This window comes from Emiliania huxleyi, assembly GCF_000372725.1.
Source record: "Emiliania huxleyi CCMP1516 unplaced genomic scaffold EMIHUscaffold_384, whole genome shotgun sequence".
Taxonomy (NCBI): domain Eukaryota; phylum Haptophyta; order Isochrysidales; family Noelaerhabdaceae; genus Emiliania; species Emiliania huxleyi.
Window position 1 is genome coordinate 47,789 of NW_005199089.1, and position 10,584 is coordinate 58,372.

The 10,584-nt window shown below is 64.9% G+C and overlaps 4 protein-coding genes across 4 annotated transcripts in view; 3 read left to right on the plus strand and 1 right to left on the minus strand.

Moving 5' to 3' along the window:
• Positions 1–1,397, plus strand: part of EMIHUDRAFT_118181 (hypothetical protein) — a gene marked incomplete at both ends in the record, with an annotated part of 6,716 nt that extends 5,319 nt beyond the window's left edge. The window contains 5 exons of the mRNA XM_005771455.1: positions 259–411; positions 589–705; positions 940–1,048; positions 1,118–1,179; positions 1,269–1,397. Coding sequence (XP_005771512.1) covers positions 259–411; positions 589–705; positions 940–1,048; positions 1,118–1,179; positions 1,269–1,397 — 570 coding nt within the window. The remainder of the gene's footprint in view (positions 1–258; positions 412–588; positions 706–939; positions 1,049–1,117; positions 1,180–1,268) is intronic.
• An 838-nt stretch (positions 1,398–2,235) lies between these two features.
• Positions 2,236–2,830, plus strand: EMIHUDRAFT_243312 (hypothetical protein; the record flags this gene model as incomplete). Its single annotated transcript, XM_005771456.1, has 3 exons — positions 2,236–2,421; positions 2,529–2,663; positions 2,819–2,830. The coding sequence occupies 3 exons, from the start codon at positions 2,236–2,238 to the stop codon at positions 2,828–2,830; spliced, it is 333 nt and encodes a 110-aa protein (XP_005771513.1).
• A 341-nt stretch (positions 2,831–3,171) lies between these two features.
• Positions 3,172–4,024, minus strand: EMIHUDRAFT_118183 (hypothetical protein; the record flags this gene model as incomplete). The annotated part of the gene is made up of 4 exons (XM_005771457.1): positions 3,172–3,335; positions 3,377–3,536; positions 3,673–3,904; positions 3,936–4,024. The coding sequence occupies 4 exons, from the start codon at positions 4,022–4,024 to the stop codon at positions 3,172–3,174; spliced, it is 645 nt and encodes a 214-aa protein (XP_005771514.1).
• A 402-nt stretch (positions 4,025–4,426) lies between these two features.
• Positions 4,427–6,843, plus strand: EMIHUDRAFT_243314 (hypothetical protein; the record flags this gene model as incomplete). Its single annotated transcript, XM_005771458.1, has 7 exons — positions 4,427–4,913; positions 5,005–5,066; positions 5,629–5,718; positions 5,787–5,891; positions 6,108–6,164; positions 6,382–6,473; positions 6,756–6,843. The coding sequence occupies 7 exons, from the start codon at positions 4,427–4,429 to the stop codon at positions 6,841–6,843; spliced, it is 981 nt and encodes a 326-aa protein (XP_005771515.1).
• Positions 6,844–10,584: the final 3,741 nt, after the last annotated feature.

Consider the following 10,584-nt stretch of genomic DNA (forward strand, 5'->3'; position numbering starts at 1 on the left):
ACCACGGCTCGAGTTGGGAGAAGGGGTGCGGTCCCGAGGATCGCCAGCCACCATCGGTGCGCTCATGAGACCACTCTCCGCCACGGCTTGAATTGGGAGAAGGGGTGCGGACCCGAGGACCGCCAGTCTCTATCGGTGCGCGCATGAGACCACTCGCCACCACGGCTCGAGTTGGTAGAAGGGGTGCGGAAAAGAGGACAGCCAGTCAGTATCATCGTGCTCAGGAGTGCACTCGCTGTGTCTCTCCTTTCTCCTCAGGCGTCGGACGAGGAGGGGGCGCCCGCGGGCGCGCCGATGCAGCTCCGCTTGTGGCGCGCCGGCGAGGGCGGCGCGTCGTACGGGTACCGCGTCGAGGGCGGCGAGGGCGGCGGCGGCGGCGGCGCGGACGGCTGGCAGCCGTCCGAGGGGCAGGTGGTGCTGCCGAGATTGGCCGAGATTGGCCGAGATTGCCCGTCCGAGGGGCAGGTGGTGCTGCCGAGATTGCCCGAGATTGCCCGAGATTGCCCGTCCGAGGGGCAGGCGGTGCTGCCGGTGGCCGTCTCGCGGACCCGCGGGGGCCTTGATCGGTCATGACTCGTCGGTGAGTAGGTCGAGCTGGTGGAGGAGTCTGCCGCTGGGGCGAGCCGCACCTTCCGCGCGCAGATTGGGGGCGAGAGCGTGCGGGGCGCGGCCTTCATCGAGCGGCCAGCCACGGATGAGCCCGCGGTGCGCGAGATGGGGGGGGGGGGGTGGGGGGAGGTGGGGGGAGAGATGACCAGCTACGAACGAGGTTGCGGTGCTGCACGATCATACCCCCCCCCCCCTTCCTCTCCTCTCCTTCTCGGCACGCTATCGCCGTCCCCGCCTCCCCTCGCCCCGGCTCCTCCCTCTCCTCATTGGGACGCCGCCGTTGGCCCTCAAGCCGCGGCCCATGTTCACTTGTTTGTGGGCGGAGAGTAGCTGCGCGTGGCCGTCTCGGACGTCGCCCCCCCTGCCGCGGTGCGTGCGGCGGAGGCGGCGGCGTCTGAGGCTGGAGCCCTGCCACGGCCGATTGTCCCGCCTATGTCGGGTGCGCGCGGCCGCCCCCGTCTTGCTGTTTGATCGCCCGAGGGAGACGCGGGTGTCCGCTGTCCCGCAGGCAAGCTCGTGCGGCTGCTCGTCGCCCCCGGCCAGCGCGTCGCGCCGGGCGAGGCGGTCGCGGTGCTCGAGGCGCGATGAAGCTGGAGCACGCGCGCGCGTGTCGCCCTCCCCTCTTCTGAGCCGCGCCCGCCCTGTCTCGTGTTGTGCAGGCGATGAAGATGGAGCACACGCTCGTCGCCGCCGCCGAGGCGACCGTCGACGTGCTGCACGCCGCCGCGGGCGACGTCGTCGCGCAGAAGGCGCTGCTCGTCACGTTTGCCACCGAGGAGGCGGCGTGAGCAGGGCCGAGGGGGGAGAGAGGCCCGCAGCGAGGCCGGAGGCTCGCGCGGTTGTTGCTGGCACGTTTGCCTGCCGGTGGGCACAGGGGGAGTCTCCGGTTCCCCGCGCGCGAGAGCGAGAGAGAGGGGGCGCGCGGCGAGAGCATGGTGTAGTTTGCTGGTGTTGCGTACGAGGAGTGTACTGGAGTGCGCAGGGGGGCGGGGCTGTCAGCTCACGGGGGTGCTGGCGGATGCTCATGCTGCCAGCAATATCGTCCGTTCGTCGCGTGTGTGTTGAGGTAGAGCAGCACCGTGCGGTTGGCTGTGTTACACGACCGTAACGCACTAAGGGGACGCGCGCAAGCCTCTTTCTGGGAGCCCAGGAAAACAATTTACAAAATAAAACTTTGCATCGTCCGGGAATCGAACCCGGGTCTCCCGCGTGGCAGGCGAGCATTCTCCCACTAGACCAACGATGCTGCAAGACTATGAGGGAATTGTACGTACGTCCTCTGCCACTCTGGCAATATATACTCACCTACGTCCACGGCCCTCGTCTCACGCGATGGGGGGGGCATGCACCTCGTGCAGAGCGACCGCCGACGAGTCCGTAATAATGGACCCTGCAGCTCAGGTGGTCCAGCAGGCAGCAGAGGAAGGCCTTGCCCTGATTCCCAGCTTGTCCGACGTCTCGCAGTTCCAGAATGTGGGAAAGTGTAAATTTGCCGATCACTTCACTGCCACTGTCAGGCGTGATGGAAAGACAGTGTCTCTCGGCACCTATAAAACGGCCGAGGAGGCGGCCCTTGCCTACGCCAAATCTCCCGAGGGGCGGCCCGCTGCAACCGAGCGCCACGCGATGAAAGAGGCAGCGACAAAGGCGCTCATGTGTTTCGACACGGATGGGAACGGGCTGGACCAGACCGAGTTCACAGAAGCACTCCAAGCCTTCCGCTTCAATCGAGACAGCAAAAAAATGCGAGACACCATCTCCAACATCTTCGCTAAGTGCGACGTGGATGGGAACGGCCGGCTGACAGCAAAGGTGCGCCACCCCGGCCTCCCCTGGCCTATAGGGCCTCCAACACAGTCACACGAAGACAAGAACGTGGGTGCGGGTGAAGCGCGCCGATACCACCGTGCACCCCACAGGAACTGACCGCAGGGCTGCCGACCAGCGTCCTCTCGAGGATCACAAAGAAACTGGAGGCGGGCTGGGCTTTCGACCCTGCCGTCTGGGCCACCCCCTCGAAGGCTGCGACCGTCATGGGCAACAGTGAGGCCGAGGTAGGCGGTGACCTATGACTTGGCCGTTAGTCAGAATTCGCGTCGGAGTCTCTTCTCGCGGCAATCCCGTCCTGTCCCTGTGTGGAGTTGAGCGCCATTGGCGCGGCGTCAGGACCCTGTCCTCGTCCCTGTCTGTTTTCTTTCTGGGCGGCGAGGCACTTAGCTAAAAAGAATTTTACAGTGTTGTGCAAAAAAAGAATGTTACGGTGGTTTTTGATTCACGCGCGCCGCGCGATCGGGGCTGGTGCGCGGTAGGGGCGGGTGGCTGCGCGGGATAAAGCACTTGTGTGCAGCAAGGGACGCGGACAGGTGCGCGCAACACAACCCCTGCCTTAGACGAGTACAGCTGCTCGTAAAAAAAGACTACGAAAAGAGTACCCGGGGCTCCCCATTCGGGAGAGTGTGAGGGCCTGTGAACATCCTTAGCTTGTGAGCCAGGAAAAGGGTTGGCGTTTTTCCTTCCAAGAGGTAGACGCGTGTGGCTACTAGCTAGAGCCGAGGCGTTTGCTCAGAGCTTTACTTGCCCGCTTACGAGCCGCCTGTGCAGCTCTACATCCAGAGGCCTGTACGCCCCCGCCGCCTCCTCGTAGAGCCACACGTCGCTGACGACCGCCGGGTCGAAGCCTTGCTCCACCAACTTGCCCTTCCGAATCTTGAAGGTGGCCGTGAGCTCTAGGGCCGGCAGGAGCCGCACGAAGAGCGGCCGGGCGTACCGGGGTAAGGACGCCACGGTCTGGGCCAGCGCCTCAACGCTGAAGCTGCGGCCTCGACGACGAGCGCCGCCATGCCGGCGCGGCCCTCGAGCGAGCCGACAGAGACGCCGTAGACTGTCGACTCGCTCACGCCCGGAGCGGCGCTCAGTATCTCCGCCACCTTTGGGCACTCGGTGCGAGGGTCGTTATGCACACGCGGTGAGATCTCTCCGATCGATGATTGGCCTCTGGTGCGCGCACCTCCGCCGTCGACACGTTCTCGCCCTTCCAGCGAAACGTGTCGCCGATGCGGTCACGAAGTACACGAACCCTTCCGCGTCTTGCCGGACGAGGTCGCCCGTCGAGAAGTAGAGGTCTCCGACCGCCGCAACGTCGCGCAGGATCTTCTTCTCCGTCGCCGCACGGTCCGTGTAGCCGTCGAAGCGGCGCGTGACGTCGGCGTTATCGATGAGGCCGAGCAGCTCGCCAACCTCGCCCGCTGCCGCCTCCACGCAGCGGCCGGCCGCGCCGTGTGGGGCCACGGCGAGCCTCGGCGAGAAAGGTCAGCGCCCTATCTCACGCCATCGGTTGGGTAGGGATCCCAGTGAGAGCCGCCTCGTCGAAGGCTCCCCGCTCCTTCGAGGCCTGCTGCGTCCGCACCACCTCCATCGCGTTCGCCGTCTGCGCCTTGAGCTTCGCCACCTTCGCCTTCCTCTCCCGCTCCGCCGCCGCCTCCCGGTCCTCGCGGCGGTCCGCCAGGGGGTCGTCGCCGCCGTCGTCAGCCACGATCATGGCCGTGACGGCCTCGCCCGCCATATCGTTCTCGCCGGTCGATCGCGCGTCCCAAAAGTCGCGAAAAGTCGCCAAAAGCGGCGGCGAGTCGCAATCACCCGCCCGCCGTCCCGGCGGTCCCGCAGCTCGCGCGAATCTCCCTCTACCCACACTTAACATCTATATAAGGGATCCCTAGTCCCGACTCGCATCGGTTGCCGAGGAGTTTTTCGCCATCGAAATGCGCGGAGGCGTCGCCGCAGCACCAGCCGCTCCGCCTTTCCTGCACGAGCCGAGAGCATGAGGCGACGAACCAAATCAGCCGCCCACGCCGCGCTGCACGTCCTTTTCGGCTCGCGGCTGAATCTGCTCCTGCCGTGCGGCCCTGCGGCGCTTTTGGCAGCGCGCCTCGGCATCGGCGACGAGATCTCTTTCCTACTCGCGCTTGCAGCGCTCTGCCCGCTCGCCGAGCGCATTGGCTACGCCACGGAGCAGGCGGCGCTCCACACTTCGAGCCAGGCTGGCGCGCTGCTCAACGCCACCTTTGGCAACGCGACTGAGCTCATCGTGTCGCTCTGCGCCATCCGCGAGGGGCTGCTGCGGGTGGTGCAGCTCTCGCTACTGGGCTCGGTCCTCTCGAACCTGCTGCTCGTGCTCGGCTGCGCCTTCTTCTTTGGGGGCGTGCGGCACGCCACGCAGCGATACGACCAAAAGAGCGCAGAGGCGCACGCCGCAGTCCTGGTCCTGGGCGCCGTGACTATGGTTGTTCCGGACGTCCTCGGCGAGGGTCACTCCCGAGACACTTGCACAGCTCACAGCTCACAGGACAGCTGGTGAGAGGACACCCGCGCCCGACAACCCGAAGCTGCACGCTGCAGGCGAGACAAAGTCGTCGCGGCACGAGGACACGGAGAGCGACGTGCTCTCGCTCTCGCGGTGGGTCTCCGTCGTGCTCCTCTTCTCCTACGCGAGCTTGATCGCCTTTGAGCTCGGCATCTCCCCCGCACCTCCCGAGATCTCCCCCCCTCTCTCCCCCTCTCCCGAGGCCCTAGACGCGGAGTGCGAGGGCGTCTGAGCTCACACCAGCACCCCTTCGAACACGCGTGCTCGAGGCTGCGCTCCGCTGGACTGCAGTCGCCATGCACGCCGTGCGAAGCCCCTGCCCGTACACCCAGGAGAGGGGCCGTCTGCCGCGCGGCAGAGCGGAGCCAGCAGCGAGACGTCACAGCCCGCCCCGAGGCTGGAATGCTCCTCCTCCCACAGGCGTCGGCCGCCGCCCGCACACAGTGGCCTGCCTCCCCGCCGCTGCGGCAGACGACGACGACGACGGGGAAAAGGACGAGGAGGCGGCCGCGGCGGCGGCGGCGGCGGCGGCGGCGGAGGAGGAGGAGGAGGAGGAGGAGGAGGAGGAGGAGCTAAGCTTCCGCCAGTCGACCGTCGCGCTGGCGCTGCTGTGCGCTGCCACGGCGGGACTGTCCGAGGTGGTTGTCGGGTCGATCCAGGGGGCCGCGGCGGGTGCGAAGGTTCCACTCGCATTCGTCTCCACCATCTTGCTGCCCATCGTCGGAAACGCCGCCGAGCACGCGTCCGCGGTCATGTTCGCCGTCAGGAACAAGATCTCCCCCCATCTCTCCCCCCCCATCTCTCACCCTATCTCGAGGCCTTAGACGCGGTCGCCCTCGCCGCCAGGAACAAGCCCGACCTCGCCATCGGAGTCGCGGTCGGGTCGGCGACGCAGATCACGCTGCTGGGCTTCCCGGCGTCGGTGCTATCTCCCCATATCTCCCCCCTATCTCCCCCACATCTCCCCGTATCTCGAGGTATTCCCGGCGTCGGTGCTGCTCTCCCTACTCACCCGTGCGCGCTGTTGTTTCTTTTTTACACACCTGTGTTAGTGCCAGTGCGCGCCAGTCCCGTGCCTAGTGTTGTGCGAGGGAGTTTTGTTTCAAAATTCTTTTTTACCCGCCGTGTTCTTTTTTAGGTGCTCGCGGCGTGGGCATATGGCGAGCCTCTCTCGCTCGACATGCTTCCCTTCGAGGTGCGTGCGATGGGAGATTTGATGAATGCAAAGAGACAGAGAGAGGGGGGGGGGGGGGCAGGGAGTGGTGCGTGTCTGCAGATGATCGATGACACCCGAGATCGCCCGAGATTCATTCGCTGTTCCTGGTGCTGCCCTTCGAGACGGCCTGCCTCGTGCTCGCCACCTCGCGCCATCTCGCGCCATCTCGGGTCATCTCGGGTCATCTCGCGGCTAGACGGCCTGCCTCGTGCTCACCATCCTCGGCGTGGCGACGGTGCTGCCCTCTGGCCGCTCCAACTGGCTCAAGGGGCTTACTCTCATCAGCCTGTGCGTGTGGTCCTAGAGGCGGAAGATCTCCCCATATCTCCCCGTATCTCCCCGTATCTCCCCGTATCTCCCCGTATCTCGAGGCCTAGAGGCGGAACACGGACTCTTTGTCTTCCCAGCCAGCACCCGCGAGACACGGACTCCGCTGTATTCGGCCGTGCTCAGCTGTGTTCACTGCATTCGCAGCCCCCCCCCCCCCTCCCTTCCCGTCTTCCCGCAGCGCTATGAAGACTCTGCACACTGCCGTCTTCCCGCCCTGATGTCGGTGTCTTCAGCATGTAGGTACGTGGTCATCGCTCTCGCATTCCTTTTCCATGACTCGTCGGAGACGCGCGCGCCGGCGGCCGCGAAGCACAAGCGGCTGGGCTGATGCCGCGGAAGGGGCTCTCGTGGCCGTGCTGGCTCCGTGGCTGTCGGCAGTCGGGGACCGTACGTTAGAGACCGCGGGGCGCCCGCGCGTGGAGAGTCTGGTTGGTGCATGTACGAGGTAGCGTGGAGTACAGTATGGTGCACGTATTAGTGTGTGCGCGCGCGGCGCCGCGCCCCCCCCCCAGGGAGAAGTGATCTCAAAGTATAGCAGGGGGGGATACCCGTAGCCCCCAAAGTGAACTGCCTGAGGCCCATGAGCATGACCCCAGTGCAAGGCCGAGCGTTTTTGATCTCTCGGTGAGTGGGGGGCCGAGGCCCGAGCCCCGCCTCTCGCGGGGTGACGGGCTGGCGGGCGTTTTGAAAAACAGCAAACAGAAAAGAGAGGGGGGGCAGGGCCCCCACTACGATTAGACACACGCACCTGGCTCCCCTGGGACAAGGGGCGAGAATCGCAGCATCTCTGGGGGGGCGCGGGGGCCCCCGGAGGCACCGTGCGCCGCGCCGCAGTGCGGAAACGGGGCCCGGCGCTCAGAGTCGCTCAGAGCACCAACTATTCTTCCCAATTAAGCTAAGTTAATCAGAGGGAAGATTTGGAGAGATCTCGAGGAATACATACAGATAGACCCTCCAACCATCAGAAACCTCCGACCTGATTGGTCGCACTGACCGCCGACAGATCACTCCAGACAGCAGACAGGCCGACGTCTGCACGCGGCCGGCCGGGCGAGAGGCTTGACACGATCCGACCCTGCGACCCTGACGCTGGTGCTCTAGCTATCAGACATGCACTGCTGACTGCTGCCACAATCTATGTGCGACCTGTGCTGGCCCACTTGGCGGCCTTCCCGGTCAGTGGTGAGGCGCAGTTCAGAGCTGTCGATGGCGCGATGCCGCACTGGTCCCACATTGGTGACAATAGACCACCAAGTTTATTGCCGGTCCAAGAGAGAGGCACCGGCGCTGTCCTGAGAAGCTCGAGAGTGCCAGGAGCCAATCCGAGGCGACGCGCATTGCGCCAGAAGCGTGCACACGATGGAAGGACACCTTCCTACTGGCCGTACGATCAGGTCGTCACTGAATGTTTGATACTAAGGCCGCGCGAGCTATGCAGGTGATCAATTGTGCAGCATGGTGGAGTTCCTGCGCCGCGCGAGCGCACGGCGATGACGCGAGAGTGGCTGTGTTGGTCTGGGACGCGCGCGCAGCGCCCCGCGAGCGATTGTGCGCGCTGACCATGGGTCACGCCCGATCTCTCAGCGGGTGGGACCTGGCCGGGCCGTGCTGTGGCGGCCGGGCGAGGGCAGCAAGTGGTGTGGCAAGTGGTCTGCTGAGAAATGTGTCTGCGTGGGGGACGATTCATGTCTGGGTGTGGTGGGGGACGCGACCGCCCGGCGACGCCCTCCGGCCGGCGCCGCGCGTGGGGGGCGCTGTGCTCAAGGGTGGGGAGCGCGGGCGGGCGCGGGCGGGCGCAGGGGCGCAAAGCATACCGGCCGATGAAGCCATCGCGACCGGTACTCAACCGGTCGCACCGTTGCTTGACGGCGCCTGGGGACGTACGCATCGCGACGAAGGTGTGAATGTGAACACTCGCCGTACTAAGTGGCGTTTTTCAAAGGAGCGTCGCGCGGGGATATGGGACCGGGGCTAGGGTTATCGGAGGTGGAGAATTCGAAAAACGGCCCCCCCAAGGCTCTAGCAGTGGCTCTGGCGGGGTCGGGCTATCCCGGGTAGAGCGAGCTCCCGAGGTGCTACCCGCCCGCTGCGCGCATTGGACTCCAAGTCGATACGAGCGCGCCGCGCGTTGAGCACGCGGCGCGCTCGCATCCACTCTTGTAGCATGCAGGTTGCAGTCTGCATGGATTAGCCTCTGCATAGACGGACTGATTCTACATTCTGTATTTCTCTGAAAACGCAGAATGCAGATGCAGAATGCAGAATGCAGAACCCACCCGATGCAGGATGCAGATGCAGAATGCAGAATGCAGAAGCGGACCCAAAAGCTAGATCTACAGCTCCTGTGAGAGACGTGCAGGATGCAGGATGCAGGAGAATGCGGAATGCAAAAACTCACCCACAGCCAGGAGAGAGCGTACAGAGTACCGATGCAGGATGCAGGTGCAGAATGCAAACACTCGCCCAATATAGGTAGGAGAGGCCAAAAAAAGAGTCGTACAGAATGCACAATGCAGGTGCGGAATACATAATCCCACCCAAGAGTGCACTGTGTGTGCAGAGAGGGTCTGTATGGTGCAGATGCTCTCTATACAGACTGCAACCTGCATGCTACATGTCTCCTCGCATCGATTCGCCAACTTCCAGCGTGAGGACCGAGGTGATGTGTAAATAGCTTCAACGAAGGACCAAGCGGCGCAGCGACACAAGGGACAGCTGGGCGAGCTGCGTCAAAATCCGCTCTCAAACCGGACCTTTGCGGGCAAAGCAAAAAGCCTTTGCGCAAAGCCAAAGGTGTGCGGGCTACTGGGAATGCTGGTTGCCGCGCTCTCCTCCCCGCCCCGACGGCCCGACGGCCGACCCGCCCACGCCCGTCGAATTCATCGGGACGCGGCTCGCGGGGGCTCTCTCGGTTACGGACGGCCTACGGGAGGACCGGCCCCAGCTTCGGCTGAGGGCTGAGGACCTGAGGTAGACGGCCCGACAAGCTGCCGAGCCCGAAGGAGGTGAGGTCCTCACCCCGGCGGCCCGCGCACGCCGTATCTGAGCCTAGCGCAGCGCGAACTCGCTCTGAGCCTAGCGCAGCGCGAGATTTGCGCAGCAACCCGGCCGGGCAACCCTTTGAAAAAATCATATTAATACCGAGGCAAGTTATGGCTCTCTGATGCCCAATGCGTGCACTCGTCCCTCTCTGTATGTGTGGGTTCGTGTGTGCGGGGGCCCTCCTTGTCTCTGCCTAGACAGTGTGAGGTAACACCTCCCTACCTACCTTCCGAAGGCAAGGCTAGCAAAAAAGAAAAAAGACGATCCGTTCGGCGTGATCTCCGCCTACACCAGAATCGAGAGCGTGCGCTCTCGCCACGCCGCTCCGCCCGGCCCGGCTCTGACGCCCCGCCGCTGTCTGCTTGTGTAGGCGACGACGCCAGGTTTGCCGGCGCATGCACCCACATCTTAGAACTGACACGCACCGAACGACAGACCCACAGCCCACAGCGCACGCGGCACACAGCTGCTCCCAAGACCCTCGACCCCAGCCCACGGGCGACTGAATCTCAACGGCGGCGGCTGGCGCGCGCGTGCCCTTGACGCTCTCCGTGCCGGACAACATCTGCTACATCGCGGACCAGCGCTCTTTGTTCGCTGCGTGCGGCGGTCGCGCCTCGGGTCTCTCCGCGCTCACCTCCGACTTCTCCACCGCCGAATCCGTCACCGCTTTGCCGTCCGCCTCCTTCGTGCCCCAACATCGTCGCCTTGACGCTCAACGTCGCCGACGCCCCCACCACCGCCAACGCCGGCAACAAGGCGAGCGCGCCTCCCTCCGCGCGGCGCGCGCACTCTTCTTGGACGAGGGGGCAAGCGGAGGGGACACTGTCCTCTTGCTCCTCCCACCCCACCGCGGCGGTCAGGGAGACGACCGCCCTGCGGTTCGCGGCGAGGAGGTCGGGGCCATCGACCTGCTCGAGGCGCCCGGCTGGGAGCGCAACATCGCCGCGCTTCGACCCCCAGTCGTGTCGTGCTACGACCCGGACGAGGGCGAGTCGGCATAGTACCCCTCGTCGGTCTTCCAGGT